Below are 22,828 nucleotides of genomic sequence, written 5' to 3' on the forward strand. Positions count from 1 at the left end.
TGACGCTGTATGGCCTTGGCTGTTCATTCTGTGTTGGCCCTGGGGTGAGGGCAGCTAGGTCAGCACAGTCCCTAGGGAGTCGGCTGAGCTTGACAGCCTCAGAGGTATCTTTGGAGAGGGCTGCGGGGGTTAACAATGGGAGGGGCAGGAAGTAAAGTGCTTGCAGGGCCCTCTGGGCTCACATCCCAGCTACCCTCCTTGCTCCAGATGCTTCTGGATGTGCAAACAGGACTCTCCAAGGCCCAACCAGCCAGGCTGGGGTGACTGTGCTGTTCTGATGCCTCTGGGGCCAGGGGCCTGGACAGGGTGAGTCCAGAACCAACTGTCCGCTGATTGTCTGTTTGGTGGCCCTGGAGCTCTGCCTGGCATTGGGCTTTGGGGCCTGTAGTTCAGGACGGTCTTCACCTGCGGAGTCGCTGCAGCTGGGGGGAGACACCAGGGGTCAGGGGACCAACACCACATGAGCCCTACCCCTTCCGTGGCCACTTACCTCGCTCTCCACCAGGTTCCGCCGGTACAATGCCTCCTTCGCAGCCTCCTGGGGAAGGGGCAATTGATTGGCAGTCTAGGATGGCCCTGCCCCCCTAACTTGGTACCCAACACATAGGTCCAGCTTACCCTGCTTCCATCGTAGCCCAGGCGCCGGGCAGCCTCTGTATAGAAGTGCAGCTGGCGCTCCAGATGGCTTGCATACTCTTGAGAAGTGAAAGTGGGGGTCAGGGCCAGACAGCTGCTTCTTTCACTTTTGTCTCTCCCCCAATACAATGGGGATTCTCGGTTCCCTACCCACTGCACACACCTCTCTTATCAGACAGATATCTTTCTAGCCCCCTTCTTGACCCTCCTTCTCCAGACACACCCTTCTACAGTCCCTCTCTCACCAGATACAGCCCCCCTCCCCAGCCCCATTTCTGCCCCTACCCCTGCGGAGGGCAGCACCCCCTTGCTCCAGCTGTGCCCTCTGCCATTGGCTACGCTGTACTACGTCCTGGTATTGCTGGGCCACTTCTGGAGGCACAGGCCGGCGTGCCTGCCTCAGGGCCAGGATCTAGAAGGTACAAAGGGGGCTGTGAGCCAATCTGAAGCCCAGCCCTATAGTCCACCCTACCAAGCCCAGAAGAGCAAGCACCTACCTTCCTTTCTAGCCGCTCTTGGTCAAAGGCCAGCACACTAAGGCTATGCAAGGGCCGTGCTGATCTGCAGGGTAGAGAGGGGGATGAGGGCTACAGAGCAAGTGGTAGGATCTACAGGAGTCAGGGGCAGAGCTCTGCACAGGATGGTGCTAGGGGGATCTCAGAAGGATATCCAAGAGACCAGGAAGGGAGACCTGATGCTGGAAGTTCTGCAGTCTGCCTGTCATCCCGGCACTCAGGAAAGGGAAGCACGGGACATGAGTGAGGGAGAGAGATGGAAACAGAAGAAAGTACAAGACTGAAGACAAGGAAGCTGGATATGTTGACAATGGTCAGATCACAAAGGGTCTTAAAGATCAAGTCAAGGCTTGTAAACTGAATTCCCCAAGAGAAGAGTGTCAAGCACAGCTCTGCAGACAGTTGAGATATGGTCTGATGTGCCTGATGGAAACTACATGAGGAACTGGGACAGGAGAGGACTCTGTTGAGTGTGACCCAGCCCAGACTTACCTGCTGCCTGCGTCCCTTGAGGATGCGGGTATGAGAGGAGCCTTCGCTTTGGGCCCGGTGACCTGTTTTGGTAGAGAGCCAGTCCAGTGAGTACTTAGTTCCTGAGCCTAGCCCTGCTCCCAGAGATGACTGAGAGGCAGGGACTCACAGTGGGCACAGCTGCTGGGATGTGGTCAATGACCAGCCACCTCTCAGTCGTCGTCTCCAACTGCTGGGCTGTCAGTGGCTCCCGGATGCGGACCATCACTTCAAGCCGCCCCCCTGTGGGCCGGCGTCCATCCAAAACCTAGGGAGGAATAAGTGCAGGTGTGGGCAAGAGCAGCATCCTCAACAGGAAGGAGCCCTGAGGATGCTCAAAGTTTGCAAGCACCAACTTACCTCTAGGATCTCATGGACTTCGCAAGCTGTTTCCAACATATCCAGCTTCAGCTGGGCTGTGCCTAGCACCCTGTCCGTCTTGAATAGCCCCCTGTGTGGAGGAAGCTGTGATGGTTAGCATGCTGCTCCACTCCCCTGGAGCCCAGAACCTGAGATCACTGGCTCACCCTTTGTGCACCACTTCGAACTTGATGCCCTTGGTTTGTATGGCCCTTCGGAAGCCACGGTGGCCACGGTTGATGCAGAGTTTGAACTGCTCCTTGAATTCTATGCAGGGAAGGAGGGAAGAACGAGAAGCAGCTGGGAGTGGGAGTGTGCACTGGCTTCTCTTTGAGTGCGCGTGTGCTGTATGTGTTCATGTGGGGGTTACAGCACAACCTCGGGGTCAGTCTCCACCTTCCACTGTGTTTGAGACAAGGTGTCACTGGTTGCCATGCACCCCACATGACCCATAAGCTTTCCCATCTTCTCCTTACTGCAAGAGTGTGGGACTGTGGAGGCATGTTGCTGTGCAAATTTTAAGTCAGATTTGGGGATTCAAATTTATGCCCTTTTGCTTGCCCTTCAAATGCTTCACCCACTGAACCATCTCTCTCAGGCCTTGTCTTTTTATTTTTTTTGAGGGGCTGGGGTAGGAGCCCAGGCTTGTGCATGCCAGGGAATACCTCTGGGGTATTCCACTGTGGCCCTAGTTTTAGGTTATCTTCTTTAGAAGACAAGGTGACTCACCAGGGGAGTCTGTGTTTTTGATCACACTGGTCTTGTCTTTCTGAGCTTCTTCCTGTATCAGGGAAGAGGCAGGACTGATCAGGCACAGGCCGGGTGTGGACTTCCTGCTTGCCTCGCTTCTTGGTCCACACCCATTTAAAGATTGTACCTACCACATTGGGATAAGGGAAGTCGAAGCGGACAAAGGCATCCAGGTCACTGGGGGCCAGCCCTGTGGGTAGACAAGGATCAGACCTAGGGAGAGAGACCAGGCCACCCTTGCTTCAGGTGTGCCTCCTCACCTGTGGGTGTGGGCAAGTTGATACCCTTCAGGATAAACAGGAGCATGTCGCTGTTGCTCAAGTCCGGAAAGATCCTTTCAAAAGGCAGGGAAACAGAGGTCGGCACCTCAGCCAACCTGAGCTCTCACTTCCTTCAGTGGGGCCACGGACCCTCCAGCTTTCACCATCAGGCTGCAGGGTTAGGTGTTCCCTTGCTGACTGCTGGGCCCCCCGTTCAGTGCTCACATATTTATCTGGTACCTGCTTCAGTTTCTGTATGTACTGTGCGTGCATAAATGCACATACCCCTTTCCTTGCTGACCAATCTCCCTGGCCCTTACTTGCCTGTTTGATTTGAGAATGTACTATGTAGTTGGCAGCATCTTAGCTGTGCTCTTTACATTCCTGGAGTCCTACTAAGTGTTAGCCAGGACTCTAGTTGCTGAAAGATCTTTCATTTTTGAGGCAAAGTCCCATGTAGCACAGGTTGGCTTCAAACTCATCATGTAGCCAAGGCTAGCCTTGAATTTCTGGTCCTCTGCCTCTGCTTGCTCAGAGCTGGGATCTGGTTTATTAAATCCTGGAATCGAGGATCTCATCCATTGCTGGGCATGCATTCTACCAACTGAGCCACACATCCAGCTCCTCCTTCCATCAGCAAGGGTCCTAGCCAATACAGCAGCTCGTACTGCCCAGAGCTCTTGGATGCCAGTGTTCCCACCATCTCTTCACTCCTGAGCAGCATCACCTCCTGCTACAGCTTTCACAGGGGCAGCCCCCTCCCAGCAACCCCCAGCCAGGGGCTTTGGACCCTACTTGATGACACTGAAGGTTCTCTGCTCAAAGCGGGCTGCAGGTGTGGGCAGACTGTGGGCGAAGGCTTGTTTTAAGGTGTCCATGCTCCGCTTACAGTCTTCTGCCAGTTTCTCGAACCTGTTGAGAAGGCATTGCTCAGGCCCTGGCCAGCAGGACTGCCAGTGCAGGTCCCAGTGAGGTGGGCACTTACTTAATGGTTTCAGCAATGTTGCCCAGGTGGGTGAACTGTGTGGAGTGGTTTAGACACATCTGCAAGGCAGAGAAGTAGTGGGTGAGAGGAAGGCCAGGAGGCCAGCACAGGGGGCAGACACAGGGTCATTGGTGGGAGCCTTACTTCATGTTGCTGTCTCAAGAGCTTGGTAAGTTCCCCGTAGCGACGCACAGACTCCTGAGACATGCCTGGGCCAGGCCGCTGCACCAGTACAAAATCATCCTTGTTGACAGGAGCAGGTGGCACCTGTGGAGGATAAGACTGGTAGGCACGGGTCTACTGGTCTACCAGGAACAGCTCATCTGGGGCTCTGTCATCATTCCTGCCTATTACTCTATCTCCTGTGTGGGGTCTCCCCTCAATTCACACCTCTGGACACAACAAGCCCGTCTCTGCTGCCCTGTACATGTGGCCCTGCTTTGTGGCTGGGGACTGGGGAGGCAGCAGAAGACAGACAGAGCCAAGTACTGAGGCACACAGTGGTGACATCAGCATGTAAGAGACTGGGAGGAGAATTGAAAGTAGGAGGCTTGTCTGTGTACAGATTTAAGAGGGAGAGGGAGTGAGCCCAACGAGTTCCCCGGGGGAGCACTCTAGGGTGAGAAGAGGGTGCAAAGACCCTGCGGCTAGACTGTGGTGGGTGTCTGAGAACAGAGGGAGGCAGGGAGGCAGATCATGTGAAACCATGGGCCACAGTGAAGTTCTGGATTTACCAGCATGTCACTGCGGTCTCCCTAGCTAGAATGTGTGCCCTGTAAGGGTGGGGGTATTTGTCTATTTTATTTTGCTCAACATTATGTCCCCAGGACCCAGCGTGTGCTCCACACAGGTTTTCTGTCATGTTGTTGCTGTCTGTCATGTAAGGGATCCCAGGATCCTGCCTGACTTTGAGGTGAGAATGACTTCAGGTCTCCAAAGACAAAAATAATGCTCAGAGTGAACAGTCCTATCCAAAGTGGCAGAATCTGTTAACTGTTTCCAGAGATTAGTCTCTTCTCTAGTGACGGCACACAGCATTGATCCTGCAAGAAACTACAAGTCCCAGAATACTTTGCAACTAGCCACATGGCTAGCTCTAACCAATGGGAGACAAGCAAAGAATGGGTTCTGGAGACAGGAGTGTTTTGCTGTAGAGGAACAGAGAGAGGTCAGGGTGTTCCCATGGCCTGCAATGACTCCCTGAAGTCACTCTGTCCTTTTTGCCCCACCCTTTTCATGGGTGTGAGGCAATGGGTCAGTGATCCATTTGGATCATGTGGACCAGGACAAGACGCTAGGAAGATGAAAAGCAAACATAAGGAAGGAGCATGGGCTCCACAGGCAGCGTGTTGTAGAGCCCAGTCTGTCCTGACGTGTAAGAAGTACCTGTCTCCTTGCAGCAGCTGTCTTCCAAGGGCCTACTTGTCACAGTAGCTTAGTTTAAATGATAACCAGTGCATTCGAGGTCACATGGCTATGGCAGTATGCATAGGTACAGAGCCTCACCTTGGCAATGTCCACAGGCAGTCCATTGCGAGAGGCCTCTAGCATGGGCTCTAGCCCTTTGGCCTGGCGCAGATGCATCTTGGCGCCCTCTACGTCGTTCTTTTGCTTGGCACGCAGCGCAGCCTGCAGGAGCTGTTTCTTACGGCCCTCCAGGAAGGCCAGCTGCTGCTGGGCTAAAGGTAGGAAAGCCTTAGTGGGGCTGCCCCACCCCCTGGGGTCAGGTTGGCCTGGGTAGCCAGGGCAGGTCGGGTACTTACCCCTGGTAGATGTGCCCTTGGGAGCAGCTCTACCTGCTGGGGCTGGTCCTGATGAAGGTGCCCTGGAGGGTGAGGCCTTCAGCTGAGTTGTGGAAGCAGCTGGGGTGTTCTGTTGCAAAGGAGTAGGGAGGTCACATTGTCCCCTATGCCTGCAATGACTCATTCCCAGGTGCCAGAACCCAAAACCAAAAGTCACAGGGTCTCATGTCTGACTGTCCTCAAACTCAAGATGTAGCTAAAGCTGACTTTTTTTTTTTTTTTTCTAAGACAGGGTTTCTCTGTGTAGCCCTGGCTGTCCTGGAGCTCACTCTGTAGACCAGGCTGTCCTTGAACTCAGAAATCCGCCTGCCTCTGCCTCCCAAGTGCTGGGATTAAAGGCATGCGCCACCACCGCCCGGCTAAAGCTGACTTTGAACTCCTGATCTTCCTGCTTCAGGCCTCCCAGGGCTGAGATCACAGGTATGAGGTATGCCTGGCTCATCCTCAGCACTGAACAATACTTATGGTCCAGTTTCCACCTACTCTCTGCAAGAGCTCTGCACAAAGGAGGCTATGCTGTGCTATGCCCATTCTGGAGATGAAAGGACTAAGGCCCAGGGAGCAACAAGGCTGGCCCTGAGCCCCACAGCCAAGGCAGGCCTACGGTATGAGGCTGGTCACTCCTGCTTTTGCTTCCCAGATCTTTATCCCACTGTCCCTCCCCCTCAGCCCTGACCCCTGCACCTTCTTAGGAGTCTCATCCTCTTCCTCATCTGAGCCTTCGTCATGGTTGGCAAGCTTCATAGCCGTTTCCAGGACTCCTATGAGGCTCTGCTGAGCAGGCTCTGCAGACTCCAGGCCCTGAATTGGGGGGAAGCCTGGGCGGCAGAGTGGCCTGGTCGGTGCCCCCACTGTTGGAGGCCATCGACCCCTCTTCCCAGGAAAGGATTCTAGGGCTTTCTCTTTGTTGGTTTTCTGAAGAGCTTCACTTATGTAGCTCAGGTTGGCTTTGAGTGTGCAGTCCTTTTCTCCCAGCCTCCCAAGTTCTGGGATTACAGGTATGTGTCATGCCAGTCTTATTGCTTTCTGTATACCAAAGATGGAGCCTGGGGCTTTGTGCATGGTAGGAAGTGCCCTACCACTGCTCTGGACCCTCCAGTCCATCCTGAGTCTGACCAGATCTGAGTAGAGGAATCACAGAGTGCCTGTACAACTGACTCCCCTCCCCCAGGCTGCTGCTCATTCCCATTGAGCTTGCTTCTCTTATGTACTTTGGGCTTCGGCAGATCCTGACAGACTGTGAGTGGGCCTCAGCTGGGAGAGGGTAAGTGTTTCTACAGAAGACCTGTGGGCAGCTGAGAACTTCGAGGTTTCTACTTTACGGAGAGCCTGGCGGGAGTGAATGGAATGGAGGAGGGAGGGAGACGGACAGTTGGAAGACAGAACTAGCTCCAAACAACCTCCTGACTGAGAGCTTTCCAGTATCCCTGATGCAAACAGTGCTGCCACGACTCACTCCACTCTGGTTAAGAAGTCTACAGAGTTCCTGAGTGCACAGCCAAGGCTGCATGAAGAACCGCAAGGGGGAACAGACCAGCAAAAGGCCCAGAGACAGGAGGAGGGGGATGGGAAGCCTGCCATAGGACAGACCTTACCTGGGGAAACATACTTGGGGTGGGGCCTGCCTAGAGGTACAGCCTACCTGGGGGCACTGGCAGCTCCGCCACATCCACAGCTCGGCCTGCCTTGTGGGCTCGAATGGCGTCTTGGTATTGCTGCAGGGCACAGAGGTGTTAGGGGGCCTGAGAGAGCTCCTGGGAGCGTTTATCTGGCCCCCTACACACCTTGACAATTCGTTCATGCATGCGTGCCTTCCGTTGGTCACCCTTGGCCTTGGCCTGGGCTGCAGCCACGTGGTACCGCTCCATTCGCTGCTCCAGAGCCTCCAGGAGGTTCCTCGGGGGTTGGGGAACCTCTGGTCCAGAAGAGGTGGGAAGCGGGTTAAGGGGCAAGAGAAATGGGGCACTGGCCCACTCTGCCCACCTCAAGGATCTCAGTAGCCTACCTGGCCTGGTGAGTGTTGAGGCAGGGGTCAAAGGTTGGGCTGCTGGCAAGGGGGACTCTGGGAACAGCTGGTCTGGAGACAGAGTAACGCTCAGTGAGGGGCTGGCTTGGTTATCTTGGGCAGCACCAAAGTGAACAGTAGGAGTAGGAAGGGTATGGGGTAGGGTCCTTACCAGGGGGTGGGGGCAGGCGGGACAGGTCCACCAGTTCCCCACGGCTCAGGGCCTCCAAGACAGGGTCAAAGCTCTGTGAGAAAGAGTGAGAGGGTAGATGGGGGCTCCCGAGACCCCAGGGGCTGTTCCATACCCAGCCCTACAGCAGAGGACTGTTCCCTCTCGGGGCTACCGGGCTACCAAGTCATGCTCTACCATGCCGAGATACTGCTAGCAGGCAGAGGATGGCATCGGAGGCTCTAGCAGGAACAGCTGACTCTCTAGAGGAGCTAGGACAGGAGCCTGCACTCTGCCTCTGCCTCCCGACAGCAGGCCCTGTATGTGGACCCAGACCCACCTTAGCTACTCTCAAGTGCCTGGTGGCTGTAGCAGTGTCATCCTGATGCTTGGCACGGAGAGCAGCCAGTTTGTATTCGTGCTGGAGGCTCTGCAACCGGGCTAGGGGGCTGCAGGGATCTAGAAAGAAGAGCACACAAGAAGCCTAGGCTATGCTCACTACACAAACTGTCCATTTGATTCTCACAACCAAGTTTTGGGTCCATTTTATAGATGGAAAGCTAAGGTTCAAAGACATGCTCTCTGCCAAGATCCAGTGGCACGAGGGACATTTCCCCCTAGACCTGGAGGTTTGGGGGATGCTACAGTATCCCCCCACCCCCCACCAGATTTTTGAAAGCCTAGTGGGGACTTATTCCTGTTTAATCTGTCAATTTTCATCTTAAATTTAAACAGTAGCAAGGCTGCCGCTCACAGCACCTTACAATTATGAGTATCACAGAGATAACTTCAAGCCCTTCCCCTTCACGGCATCTGTAGGGCCAGGGAGCTGATGGTGGACCAGACAGTCTCACACATGCTTGGCAACTGCATGGCCGCCAAACCATACCCCTGGCTTCGTCCTTCTGACCAGAAGGTGCAGCAGGTAAAGGAACCTGCTACCACCTGGTGGCCTGAGCTTGACACCGGGGCCACATAGAAGGTGAGAACTGACTCCCACGGGTTACCCTCCAACCCTCACATACGTGTCATGACACATAAAATGGATATTCAAAAGTTATTGGAAGGGCTGGCGAGATGGTTCAGTGGCTAAGAGCACTGACTGCTCTTCCGAAGGTCCTGAGTTCGGATCCCAGCAACCACCCGTAATGAGATCTGACGCCCTCTTCTGGTGCATCTGAAGACAGCTACAGTGAATTACGCCGGAGCAAGCAGAGCCGGCAGAAGTCCTGAGTTCAATTCCCAGCAGCCACACACATGATGGCTCATGGCCATCAATACAGCTACAGTGTATAAATCTTTAAAAACAAAACAAAACAAAAAAACCCCCAAAAGTTATTTGAAGCCGGGCAGTGGTGGCACACGCCTTTAATCCCAGCACTTGGGAGGCAGAGGAGAGTCGGATTTCTGAGTTCAAGGCCAGCCTGGTCTACACAGTGAGAAGTATGGAGCCCAAGAGCTGCTGAGCGGTTAGGTGCACTGGCCTCTCTCACAGAGGACACAGGTTTTATTTCCATGGCTCAGGTCAGGGTCAAATCCATCTGTAATTCCAGACCAGTGGGATTTGACATTCTCTTCTAGCCTCCTGGGACACTGGGCACACATTGCTGGTATATAGATGCATCTGCAGGCAAATCACTCAGACACATATAAATAGATAAATCTCTTTAGGGATTTAAAAATAAGAAGTAAATGTTGGGGCTAGAGAGTTGGCTCAGCAGTTAAGAGCATTTATTGCTCTTGAAGAGGACCCCAGGTTAGGTTCCCAAGTCCCACATGGTGGCTTAATTCCAGTTTCAAAAGGATCTGACCCTCTCTGGCCTCCAAGGCCACCAAGCATGAAAACACTCATGCACAACAAACCTAGAAATGTTTATTAAAGTACATGCTGATGAGTTTCCAAGCACTTTGTTTTTTGAGACAGGAGTTCTCTGTGTAGCCCTGGCTGTCCTGGAACTCACTCTGTAGACCAGAGTGGCCTTGAAGTCAGAAATCCACCTGCCTCTGCCTCCCAAGTGCTGGGATTAAAGGTGTGTGCCATCACTGCCTGGCTTTTTTTTTTTTTTTTTTTTTTGAGATATGATCTTATTATATAGCTCTGGCTGGCCTGGCTTGCTATATAGACCAGGCTGGTCTGGAAACTCGAAGTGTTCTGCTTTCCAAGTACTGAGATTAAAGGCATATGCCAGCATGCCCAACCCTATTTCTTATTTTGTAATTTACAGTAAAAAACACATAAAACTTAACATTGTTTTTCTTTTCTTTTTCTGTTGCTTTAAGTTGGGTGGGGATGGTGGGACACATCTTTAATCTTAGTGCTCGGAGGCAGACAGAGGCAGGGAGATCTCTATGAGTGCACAGCCAGCCTTGTCTACATAGTGACATCTAGGATAGCCAGACCTGCATAGTGAGATCCTGTCTCAAGAAAGGTTTTAACAATTATTTTATCAATCCTATGCATGTGGAGGTCACATGAGGATGCTGTGCAGCCGACACTCTCTGCCTACCTTTCCTGGGCCTCAGGGATGCACTGAGGCATCAGGCTCCTGGGTCTATGACTTTACCCACTTTGCCCATTTCCTTTTCTCTTTCAGAGGTGGGTCCTCCTGCATAGCACAGGCTGTCCTCCAAATTTTGATTCTCCTGCATCAGGGCCTCAAATGTTGGGCTGACATGTCCGGGCTGGAGTGCCTGACTTGCTGGAACACAGTTTTATGTATGTGTTGTTTTATGTGTGGATGTTGTGTGCACCTGTGGAGGCCAGGGGTCAGCATCAGTGTCTTCCTCAGCTATACTCCACCATGCCAGCTTTTTACTTAAGTGCTGGGCTCTGAACTCATATTCTTAGGCTTCTGGAGCAGGGACCATTCCCGCTAAGCCATCTCCCTAGCTCTTAACTACTTTTTCTTCTCTTTTTTGAGATAAAGTCTCACTGTGTAGCCCTGGCTGTCCTGGCTGGCCTCAGACTCTAAGATCTATCTGCCTATCTCTGTCTCCTGAGAGCCATTAAGTGTACCACTCCTCCTGGCTCTATTAACCACCTTCAGTGCACAGTTCAGCGGTATCACACACATCCTCTCTCACCATTTATAACTTATTTCCCCAGATTAAAACTCCACCTCTAGTAAACGCTCACCTCTTGGCATCTCCCCAGCAGGCCGCCTGCCATTTCACTTCCTATCCTCATGGATCTGACAACCCTGGGCCCTCCTAGGACTGCGATTAGTGTCTCTGTCTTTTACAGCTTCTACACTGAACATCATGTCCTCATAAAAACAAGAAACAAAAGCCAAAAACAAAAAAGCCGGGTGGTGGTGGCACACGCCTTTAATCCCAGCACTCAGGAGGCAGAGGCAGGTGGATCTCTGTGAGTTTGAGGCTAGCCTGATCTACAGAGTGAGTTCCAGGATAATCTGAGCTATTCACAGAGAAACTTTGTCAAAAAACCCAAAAAACAAAAACAAAAAAGCCAAAAAAGCATCATGATCTCGTGGTTCTTTTTTTTTTTTTTTTTTTTAAATTTTTCGAGACTGGGTTTCTCTGTGTAGCCCTGGCTGTCCTGGAACTCACTCTGTAGACCAGGCTGGCCTCGAACTCAGAAATCTGCCTGCCTCTGCCTCCCAAGTGCTAGGATTAAAAGCGTGCACCACAGCTGCCTGGTTTCATGGTTCTTCCATGTTAGAACACATGCTATAAAGAAATTAATTCTTTTTATGGCTAAATAGTATTCCATTGTATGCACAGCCTCTATTTTAAGGTCTCTGAAGACCCCACATAGACCCTGTATCACCCTGGCCCTTCCGACCATTTACCTGGGGGTAGCTGGGGCTTAGCAGAAGTTGGTGTCGTGGTAGATGGGGCCTCCAAGGTGACACTGGACTCTGGGGCCGGCGGGCTTACAGGAGCCAGGTGGGAAGCAGCCTGGGTGTGGCTGTGCCCAGCTGCTGGTCCCTTCCCCGATGCTACAGGTGGTGGAATGTCTGCTTCATTGATGGTGCTGCCCTTCTGTGCAGAGACCAGCAGGTTTTCAAGCGTCTGAAACAGGATGTGAGATGAGTCTGAGATCAAGTGTGCGCTCGGTGCTCCCTGGTCCAGGTAGGGTCCCAACACCCTGCTCTTTTCCTGCTCACCTTGAGTCCCCGGTCATAGCGTCGCATCTTGGCGCTGTCTCCAGCTTGCCTGGCACTCTCCAATGCAGACTGGTAAAGGGCTAGCCTCTCCTTCAGCGTGGCCTCTATTCCTGGGTTGGGGCCTGAAGGCTTCAGCTACAGGAGGATTGGGGGTACAATCTGGGTGTTGACCCCACTTAGGCCACCCTAGCCAACCCTTCAGAGCATGAACACATATTCCCCTTGGACCAATCTTTTCCACCCCAAATGATAGAGATATCACAGTCCAGAGGTAACGTGTCACATGTGGAACGGGGGAAAGGTGGCCCTTGAACTCTGGTTGTGTGTATATCAGTGACTTATGGGAGGTATACCTGGGCCACAGGCATCAGGGGGGAGGTATACCTGGGCCACAGGCATCGGGGGCGGGGGGGAGGTATACCTGGGCCACAGGCATCAGGGGCTCCACAGCCTTCTGTTCTCCAAGGACCTCGTTTAGCTCTGCCTGCAGGGATACATGGCCAGGGCAGGAAGTCGAGGCTGCTGGACAGGCCGCTGGGATGACACAGCCTACCCTGCCCTGTGCTCACCAGCAGGTCCTCATCAGCCTCCACATCATCCTCGTCTGTCCCCTCCTCATCCTCATCCAGGTCTCTCATGCAGAGCCGGGCCATCTTCTCAATGGCTTCCATTGGCAGGGGACCTGGAGGCAGAAAGAAGGGCCAGCTAGAGCAGGATCCTTCCAGACTCCTACCCACCCATCCACATACTCAGGGCCCCAGAGAACAGGAGAACAGATCCCCTTCCCTGAGCACTGTGGCACCCCACCGTCCTGAACCCCTTTTAGCCTGATGCCATCTTCCATCTGCCAACGCCCCCCAGCACTCATTTCTTCCTTAGTCAGTCTCTGCTAGGCTGCCAGACACCCCTAGTTGGAACTTCAGCTCTGTAGCATCCTCACTGTATGACCTTGAGCAAGTTACTTCAGCTCCTTGGCTTCAGGATAAGGATAACTTAACAGTTCCTCCCAGGTAGACTAAAGGTGAATTAAGTTCTTGGAGCAGCAGAATATACAGCTGTCTTGTCCACAGAGAACAGAACCTCCTTCCTCAGGCTCGCACCCCAGCACCTTGTTTGCACCCCAGTACCTTGCTTGCGCCCAGTCCTCACTCTTGTGCCTGGGGCTATAACCAAGTAAAATAAAGGCTACTGTAAAGCTTCATCAGATAAGCTAGACAACCACGGTAACTAACAGGACTCCGAGTGCAGATACAGCACGGATACCCTGGCCAGGAAGATGACTCATGCTATAGAGGGTAGGAGATGTTATCCTGGCACTCAGAACATTGTGTGATTTGGCTTATTGATGATTCTGGACGTTCACCATTTAATTACCTCCACACTGGATGTGAGTAGGTGAAAACAGAAAATAAAAGCATTAATCAAGAGGGGGCTGTATCCATGGCATCTTGTTGGCACAGTACGTGTGTTTAAGGAAATGGTTTTCATATTCTAGAAAGTTCTACAAGAGTTGAATTGTCAAATACTGGGAAATACAACTAAGGCTGTGTTTCTCATTTACTTAGTATTTTGTATGGCTGCACATGCATAGATGTACATTCGTGTGCTACAGCACGTGTGTAGAGGTCAGAGGACAACTTTCAAGGGTCAGTTCTCTCCTTCAACCATGCCGGTCTTGTGGACTGAACCTCAGGGATCGAACCAAGGGTTGTCAGGCTCGGGACAAGGTCCACTAGCCATCTTGCTGGCCCTCTGGTCATGGTTTTATTAACTAATAACCTACAACTTGCCTTCTGTGTGCTCCCATCTAAAGATTTACTGTATGTTTATTAGTGCACAAAGAACTGGTGACCAACAGACCTGTGGCTCCCACCTGTGTGCAACCACCCAACACACGTTAGTTTTCAAAGGCACACTTACCATTTATGCGTTGAAATACCAAGCAATACTTTGCTTAGAGCCACTGTGAATAGTGAAACCACTCACATAAAGCACAAAAACAAGCAGCTGGGAAGATGGCTTGATAGTTAAGAGTACACACTGCTCCTGCAGAGGACCTGAGCTTGGTTCTCAGCACTCACACGGGGTGGTTCACAGCTACTTGTAACTTCAGCTCTGGGGAAGCCGGTATACTCTGCTGGCTTCTATGTGTGTCTCCACACATGTAGTATACACATACAGACATATTACACACACCCCCACACACACCAAATTCTAAACAAAGAAGAAAAATATGGCAGGAAACAGATTGGAAAAGACCCAGCTCCACCCACAGCTGATCCAGAACCTGCACCATATCCAGCCAAGTGCCTGCCCAGCTCCTTCCAAGTACTGCCCACAGCAGAAGTTCCAGAGAGTGTGTTGAGCATCTTTCTTACCTTTGCCTTTCAGTTTCTCTAGGGCCTGGGGCTGACCCCCCACCAAAGCCAGGAATTCAGCCTCCAGTTCCTCATCATTAACCCCATCCTCAGGGATCATCAGGCCGTCTGGAGAGAAGTCAACCAGCAGACCAAGCTATGGGAGCAACCATGGTCCAGTTAAGACTTTCCATAGACTACTCAGCCCCAGGTGGCCAGGACAGATCCAGAGACCTGTCGGAATGCTGGAACCAAATCTCTAAGAGTAAGTAAGCCATTTCTTGGAGAGACCAGGAGGTTGAGAAAGACATACCATACAATAATGTCCTCCACTATGCACACCACTCCACAGCAGCAGAGAACCGGCTGAGGACGCACCAGTGTGGGACTGGAAGGTAGCCCTAACCCTAGCATCCCCAGCATGGCAAGGAAAAAAGTTTAAAAATGAAAGCCACTATGACTACGAGACTACAGCTGTGGCGGCAAAGTTGAAACTGGGTCTTTCCTGTAGACCTGCCCTTCTGTTTTGGCTAATGACCAACAGAATATGATGAGTTACAGGAAATTACCCTTTCTATAGGTCCAAATTGGCCAAATCTTAGCAGTTATACCGAGTGAAGCCATCAGTCACAGAGAGCCCAAGAATCCAGCAGCCATCATCCCACTGTTTTAGCACTTTCCATAAATAATAAGTCTTTACAACTGTCCTTTAAGGACTCTTTCAGGCTTCCATTCCACAGGTGGGAAAACTGAGGCTCAGAGGTACAAATACATTCAGTCAAATGTACCTAGGCCAGGAGGGAACCTGAGCACAAAGCTAGGCCCTGGGTTCCCTGGTTTAAAGATGGGACAAATCAAACTCCCACAGGCTCTGAATCTGGGAGTATGGCACTGGGTCACAGTCCTATGGGGTTTCCTGTACACCTCTGATCTGGCATTAATGTCTGGTCAGGTTGTTCATCCTTATGACCTTGGTTAGATCTCTTCGCCTCCCTGATCCTCAGTGTCCTCATCTGTACAATGGATGTAGACTGTGGCCTGACCCAGTTGATGCAAAGGCCCGAAAAGCCGGTCTGATTGCTTTCCCTTCCCGGTTGGAAGTGCTGCAGCAACAGGTGTTCCCCGAAACCGGGGTGGGAAGCTAGAAGCTGGACGACCCAGACCAGTAGGCCATACGCGTCGGGAGCGAGCCTCACCTCGGGGGCGGGGCGGAGACCAGGTTCACCTGGTGGCGAGGATCAGGCATTTCTGGGGGTGGGGCACTCCCTGCGAGTGTGAGGAAAGGTGGGGAGAGATTCTGAGGAAGGGTGGGCTGGTACCCCTCGGTGGGCAGAGAGGCACACACTCACCTGGCGGGCAGTGACAGCACCTCGGCCCGGGGGTGCCTGGGGTCCATTCCTCTTGTGCATCTTCCCGGCTCGAAGCCCGGACTATCAGCCCCTGCACCTTTGCCTTGCCTTGCCTCTTCACCGAAGTCGAGTCTCAGAGCTCGCGCTGTTCCTGAGCCCCGAGTCCCTCCTCCGTGCCCGGCCCCCGGAATTCTCGAGTTTGGGTAACCCAGCTTCCGCCTTGGCCTTCGGGAGCGCGGCCGCTGGATTCGTGGGCTCTCTAATTAAACTACAATTCCCGGCAGTCAGTGCGCGAGCGCACATGCGCCTAGCACGAAGTGGCGCGGAGAGAAGGCGGAGCATGTGTAAGGCCCGTATTCGGTACTGCGCGTGCGTAGGGCGAGGCCTCGCGGGCGGGAAAGAGAGAGAAAGAGAGAGGGCTGCAGGTGTGAGGACGCGGCAGCGTGGCTTCCTGAAGGCCGTCGCTCCTCATCACCGCACCCCGTTCTCTTAGGCTTTGTGGAGGAGTGGATGCAGGTGTGGGTGTGCGTGTTCCTACTGTCCCGTCTGTGGCGCCAGGTCCCCAGGAGCGGAGACCACAGTGTAAGGCCTCAGGCCTTCCTGTCTCCAGTTTGCCACGCGGTCCCGTGACTGCCTATGCGGACATTTTCTCAGAACGTCACGCCGTGACTTAGGCGACCTATTCCCTAGCAAATCCAAGTTGACTTCGTCCCCACTAAAGACAGAGCAACTTCCATTACTGCTGTGGCCCAGGTTTGTTCTGCCTTACCTTGGGTCCCACAGTCTGACGACAGGCCGGAAGCCACCCCTGACGCGGGGTAGCTATCCTAAAGCCTGTGACTTTGGTGGGTCTCCAGAGACCTCTCAAAAGCCTCCAAGTACCCCATGTCCTTGATAATTAAGCTTTGGGCGTTGGTGGGAGAGAAACATAGTTGTCTCCAATCCAGAGACTAGAGCAGGTTATCTTGAGGAGGTCAAGATTGTTCCTTCACACAGGCAAAGGGTGTGAATGTCTGCCTGACCATGGTCCAAGGTGGCTATGACCTGGCGTCCCACCCAGTGTCCTGCTGGAGACCAGCTGACTCCCCTCATCAGGCTGCCAGATGGGCCCAGTGGAGGAGGGAGACCACCCGGTCCATAAGGGGACATACAGTGCTGGCAACAGCTGGAGAGTTTGTTTGTTGTTTTCAGATTTCCCAGGGAAAGATAAAATGAATAAGAAGAAACAGCGGAACTCAGGTATTGGTTTATTCAAATTGGCTTTTTATTTTATGTATGTATGTATGTATGTATTTATTTATTTATTTCCAGGTAGGGTTTCTTTATATCCTTGGCTGTCCTAGAACTAGCTGTGTAGATCAGGCCTCAAACTCACAGAAATACACCTGCCTCTGCCTCCAGAGTGCTGGGATTAAAGTCATGATTCGCTACCACCTGGCCTCAAATTGGCTTTTTAAATATTTACTTATTTATATTTGAGGTACTGGGCATGGGACATGGGGCTTCCTGCATGAATAAACACTCTACCTTGAAACTACATCACTGAACCAAGTTGACTTTTTTTTTTTTTAATGTATGTTTTTGAGGTGTGAGAGGGGATTCTTGCCGTGTGTGCTAACTAGTTTTATGTCAGTTTGACACAAACTAGAGTCATTGGGAAAAGGGACTCTGAATAGGGAAAATGCCTCCAAAAGATTTGCCTGTAGGCAAGTCTGTAGCACATTTTTTAAATTAATGATTGATGTGGGTGGGTCCAGCTCATTGTGGGCATGCTGCTTGGAGGCAAGTAGTCCTGAATTATATAAGAAAGCAGTGAGCTGTGGGCCAAAAGCCAATAAACAGCATCCCTCCGCAGCCAGTACTATGGGAGTTCCTGACGTTCTCTGATGATAAAAGTGTAAGTGGAATAAACCCTTTTTTCTTTGACTTGCTTTTGTTCATAGTTTTATGGTTTTTTTTTCCAACAATAGAAATCCTAAGACATCATGTAGCCCAGGCTAGTTTTGAACTTATGTATGATCTACCTGCTTCAGCTTTCCAAGTGCTGGGGTGATAGGCCTGTGGCACCAAGCCAAGGTGTTTTGATGTTTTGTAAATAGGATCTCAGTACGGGGCTGCAGAGGTGACTCAGTAAAGTGCTTTACAAACAAGCATGAGGACCTGGCCCCAGTTGCCAGAACCATGTCTAAAAAGCCAGGCATGGTTGGCCCTTGTTTGTAATCCCAATGAGCCCAGACTACTTGGCAAGTTCCAGGTCATTGAGAGACCCTCATAAAACAAGGAGGGGGCTGGGTGAGTTCAGTGCTTGCTATGTGAACAAGAGGACTTGAGTTTGACTCCTAACACTCACATAAAAGCTGGGTGTGGTGGTGCATGTCTGTACCCCTGCACTAGAGATGGGGAGTGGAGACAGTAGTCTAAACACAACAGGGACCTCCAGGTTCGGTGATAGATCTTATATTAAAGACAAATACAAATTTTTTAAAAGATAGAGATAAAGATATCTGCCTAATACAGACCTCTGACTCCACATGTTCACATATGCTCAGGCAAGAGCACTGACATACACATGCAGGTGAATACATACACGTACACACACACCAAGGTGGAAGGCTCCTGAAGGACACGGGGCATCATGCTCAGGCCTGTACACATGTACTCCCTCCCACGCACTCTCTTGCTCAGACTGACCCTGAATTCTTCCTGAGCTCAGGTGACTCTCCTAAGCTGTCTAAGTAGCTGAGGCCACAATACCACTACCACACCCAGGTTTCCATAGCACTTTTGTTTGTTTGTTTGTTTTGTTTTGTTTTGGGTTTTTCGAAACAGGGTTTCTCTATATAGCTCTGGCTGTTCTGGAACTCACTCTGTAGACCAGGCTGGCCTCGAACTCAGAAATCCTCCTGCCTCTGCCTCCCAAGTGCTGGGATTAAAGGCGTGCTCTACCACCGCCCGGCTCCAAAGCACTTCTTAATTGTTGCTTCTCATCAGAGCACTAATATTCCTGGGGCTACAGTCTTTCAAAGTTTCTAGAACAGCACTGACTAACAGATACACTTGCTACTAGCCACCTACAGCTATTTAAAGACAAAATTGTTAATACATGAGGGATGAAAATTCAGTCTCCTGCTAGGCAGTAGTAGAAATCTGTGGATTTCTGAGTTCGAGGCCAGCCTGGTCTACAAAGTGAGTTCCAGGACAGCCAGGGCTACACAGAGAAACCCTGTCTCGAAAAACAAAAACAAAAACAAAAACAAAAAAATAGTAGAAATTATGGAGAAGGCTTATAGTTTAAAAAAAAACTTTTTTTCTAGTATTTCCCCTAGCCTCTGGTCCCAATGCTAGGGGACCAAGAGGTTTTTCCCACTTCAGGTCTTGGGCAGAAATGTAACCACCTCAGAGTTAATTCCTGCAGGAGGAGGCTAATGCCAGATCATCTGGTATGTGACTATTTCTGATCTAGATCCAAACATGTGGGTGGTTGGTCTCTGTTCACTGTAATTATAGGTAACAGTCCCAGTTAAGTAAATGAGTGATAACAAATGCACCTACCTTGGTTTATTTTATGTTCTGCAGTGCTAGGGATGAAGCCAGGGCCTCATGCTCTTAGACAAGTGCTCTACCACTATCATTTACCGCTAGCACAAAAACCAGACCCTGGTGTGTTCATGGGTGCCACTGTAGCTTCCTGCCCATGTGAACTGTGACTGACAGAGTGACTCCAAGGGTTGACAAAATCCACTACTGTCTGTGGGACCCATCTGTCCAAAGTGCCACCAAGCAGCCACTATCTTGCTCCATCATCTGTGCGCGCCCTATCATTCAGAAGAAGTTGCTCCTGGTTCCTCATATCCTAAGCTATTTATCATGTGTGTGTATATGTGGATAAAATTTGTGTGCCCAAGGTTTTGTTTGGCGATATTGTATGTGGTTATGAGAGAAAGATGCATTTTCCCCTTAAAACTAAAAATTTGAGCCAGGCAGTGGTGGTGCACACCTTTAATCCCAGCACTTGGGAGGCAGAAACAGGTAGATTTCTGAGTTCAAGGCCAGTCTGGTCTACAAAGAGAGTTCTAGGACAGCCAGGGCTACACCGAGAAACTCTGTCTCAAAAAAGTAAACAAACAAATAAACTAAACTAAAAACTTAATAGTCTGCCATTTCTTGGTTTTCCTATTGCTAGCCCCTCCCCCACCAGGTCCCTGAATTTACATTACCTCCTCTGTCCCTGTCCCTAGATTCTGAGTGTAGGGAGCTCAGGCTCTTTCTCCTTTCCCCCTCCCATGAGAGGCCACCATTTCTCACACAGGCTGATTTAGCAAAAGTCCAATGGGACCTTGATGCCCGAGTGGCCTAGGACATGGGGATTCTGAGGGCATGCCCTTTCTCGTGTCTTTTAGTATAGTGAATAATTGGCCACACATTAAAAAAAAGTAAACAAATTCACCATAATTAAGTGCCATAACATTTATGGTGGAATATAAAATATTAACATATTTTAAGCCAAACAATAAAACTCACTTTATAGGGAATGAGGCATTGCTCAGTTGATAAAGTAAACTTGTGACCATGAAGACATGAGTTCAGTCCCCACAGCTCATGTAAAAGCTAGGTGTAGTGACATATGCCTGTACTCTCAGCATTGAGGTGGAGAAGCAGAGACAGGTAGATCCTTGGAGCGTGATGGTCAGCCAGCCTAGCTTACTTGGCAAGCTCCAGGTAAGTGGAGAAAGAATCTTAGTTATTGTTCTATTGCTGTGAGGAGTCACCATGACCAAAGTAACTTGAAAGCATGTAATTGGGGGCTTGCTTACAGTTTCAAAGAGTGAGTCCATGGCCATTATGGTGGGGAGCACAGCAGCAGTCAGGCATTGGAGCAGTTGCTGAGAGCTTACATCTTATCCATAGGCAGCAGGCCCAGGGAGGGTGGCAGGGAGGAGGGGAGGACAGAGAGACACAGTGTGAGACCAGGCCTGATGTGGGCTTTTGAAACCTCCGAAAAGGACATACCTCCTAATCCTTCTCAAAACAGTTCTGTCAACTAGGGACCAAGCATTCAAATATATGAGCCAGTGGCAGTGATTCTCATTCAAACCACCACAGCACCTGAGGAAGCCTCTGCCCTCCACACATGTGCACCATACACACTTATTTTTTTTAAACTTTAATTGCAATAACTCAGTGGATCAAAGTGCTTGCCTCTAAGCCAGTTTATCTGTGTTTGATTCTAGGACCCACATGGTAAAAGGACAGAACTGACTCCCACATATGCCTCCCTGATAAACATAAATATAATTTTTTTGAGACAGGGTTTCTCTGTGTAGCCCTGGCTGTCCTGGAACTCACTCTGTAGACCAAGCTTGCCTCAAACTCACAAAGATCTGCCAGCCTCTGCCTCCTGAGTGCTGGGATTAAAGTGCCACCACCACACAACATAAAATAAAATTACTAAATTTATTTAATAATTAAGCTTTTTGTTTCTTAATGCTGGGGATGAACCCAGGCCTGGGCATGCTAGTCAAGGATGCCACCTTTAGTATCAAGGTATCAAGTATCAAGTATCTTGTTTGGCTGGGACGAGGGGGATCTAGCTAGCTCCTTTGTGGATAGTCATTGATGGTTGTAGATATTATTTTCATATTAGGGGAAGGCTATGAGGGAAGAAAATGCTGCTGGCATCTAGTAAGTGGCAGCCAGGGCCACTGCTCCAAATTTACAGTTACCAAGACAGCCCTTATAACACAGTGTCTTAGCCCAGTGTTCCCATGGGAATAGCAGTGCACCACTACTCCTGACTGGGCAGTCCAGCAGATTTACTTTTGGCAGTGCTGGGATGAACACGGTGCTTGGGGCATTGCTCAGCTACAGAATGCTCAAGCACCTTGTTCTTTTAGACTTAAGACACTGTTATGTCAGTTATGCTGGCAGCACTTGAGTGGAAGTCTGAAGCAATTTGAGGCTAGCCTAGATCACATAGTTGAAAAAAGCCAGACTTCATTTTGAAATAATTTGGGGGTTACTAATAAGTCTCAGAAATAGTTTGAGGAATCCTATCTTCTCTAGCTTCCCCAGTGTTAATATCTAACAATATAAGGGCAGTGGTCAGACTATTAAGGACAGGAAACCAACTTCATTATACTACTACTTTAATCTCTGTTGTGTACAGCTGGTCTCACTCAGGATGCCTACTAGTGCCTTATACAGAACACTGGGGTGTGTGCGTAGCATTTACCAGTAGACTCAATCCCTGGATGACTAAGAGTACTGGAGAAGATATAAATGATATGTAAATCACTATATTACTTGGGGAGGTGGCCAGGAAATGTCTCTACATGGTTAATATAGGTACAGTTTTTCTCCATCTGTGGTTGGTTAAACTTGTAAATGAAGAACCTACAGCCACAGAAAACTGCACATTCAAATCCTGGAAGGGTTCTGTCTGTCTGTGTGTCTGTGTGTCTGTGTGTCTGTGTGTCTGTCTGTCTGTCTCTCTCTCTCTCTCTCTGTGTGTGTGTGTGTGTGTGTGTGTGTGTGTGAGAGAGAGAGAGAGAGAGAGAGAGAGAGAGAGAGAGAGAGAGAGAGAAGCTCTCCACTACTTTTGAGACAGGGTCTCTCACTGAACCTTAAGTTCCTCAATTCAGTACAGCTTTTTCCATCTCCACTCACCTCTGAAAACTGGGGTTATAGACATTAACAGAGACGTGACTACTAGCTTGGCTTTTACATGGGTACTGGGGATCCAAACGCAAGTCCTCACTGACAGCCATCTCCCTAACACCCGTGTTTTACTGAATACAACCACCTCATACCACACATGCTAACTTAACAATTCTGGTTTGTTGTTGTTTGGTTGGTTTTTGGTTTGTGATGGCGAGTTTCACTGTATAGTCCTGGCTATCCTGGAACTTGCTTGGTAGATCAGGCTGGCTTAGAACTCACAGAGATCTACCTGCCTCTGCCTCTGCCTCTGCCTCTGCCTCTGCCCTCTGCCCCCTGCCCC

General features: G+C 50.6%; 2 protein-coding genes across 10 annotated transcripts in view; one reads left to right on the top strand and one right to left on the bottom strand.

The window, feature by feature from the left end:
* On the bottom strand, window positions 1-16,722 carry Cc2d1a (coiled-coil and C2 domain containing 1A). 3 transcript variants are annotated; one of them, XM_031340555.1, is made up of 30 exons: window positions 16,598-16,722; window positions 15,829-16,213; window positions 14,501-14,636; window positions 12,692-12,804; window positions 12,544-12,606; window positions 12,123-12,257; window positions 11,805-12,027; window positions 8,333-8,451; window positions 7,996-8,068; window positions 7,824-7,895; window positions 7,603-7,733; window positions 7,461-7,533; window positions 6,503-6,636; window positions 5,780-5,888; window positions 5,523-5,695; window positions 4,161-4,283; window positions 4,017-4,075; window positions 3,827-3,943; window positions 3,032-3,105; window positions 2,903-2,961; window positions 2,751-2,802; window positions 2,189-2,288; window positions 2,022-2,112; window positions 1,792-1,929; window positions 1,644-1,705; window positions 1,134-1,197; window positions 922-1,048; window positions 619-695; window positions 491-538; window positions 3-422 (listed from the first exon to the last, which is right to left on the bottom strand). In XM_031340555.1, the coding sequence occupies exons 2-30, from the start codon at window positions 15,886-15,888 to the stop codon at window positions 402-404; spliced, it is 2,826 nt and encodes a 941-aa protein (XP_031196415.1). In that variant the 5' UTR covers window positions 15,889-16,213; window positions 16,598-16,722; the 3' UTR covers window positions 3-401. The 3 variants fall into 3 exon arrangements, with proteins under 3 accessions (XP_031196418.1, XP_031196415.1, XP_031196417.1); XM_031340557.1 differs by lacking the exon at window positions 16,598-16,722 and having other exon boundaries at window positions 14,501-14,608; window positions 15,829-16,176; XM_031340558.1 differs by lacking the exons at window positions 12,544-12,606; window positions 12,692-12,804; window positions 14,501-14,636; window positions 15,829-16,213; window positions 16,598-16,722 and adding an exon at window positions 12,476-12,493 and having other exon boundaries at window positions 1-422.
* Window positions 14,636-22,828, top strand: part of CUNH19orf57 (chromosome unknown C19orf57 homolog) — a 26,555-nt gene continuing 18,362 nt past the window's right edge. For 2 of the 7 annotated variants that reach the window (XM_031340564.1, XM_031340563.1), the window contains exons 1-2: window positions 16,202-16,581; window positions 17,020-17,067. Coding sequence is in view for 5 of the 7 variants with exons in the window: in XM_031340563.1 (XP_031196423.1) it covers window positions 17,040-17,067 (28 nt within the window). In the remaining 2 variants the exon portion in view is untranslated. Of the gene's footprint in view, window positions 14,745-16,200; window positions 16,582-16,821; window positions 17,068-22,828 lie in introns of those variants that run through there. The other 5 variants (XM_031340559.1, XM_031340560.1, XM_031340561.1 and 2 more) reach the window with 4 other exon arrangements.

This window comes from Mastomys coucha, unplaced genomic scaffold (assembly GCF_008632895.1).
Source record: "Mastomys coucha isolate ucsf_1 unplaced genomic scaffold, UCSF_Mcou_1 pScaffold22, whole genome shotgun sequence".
NCBI lineage: Eukaryota > Metazoa > Chordata > Mammalia > Rodentia > Muridae > Mastomys > Mastomys coucha.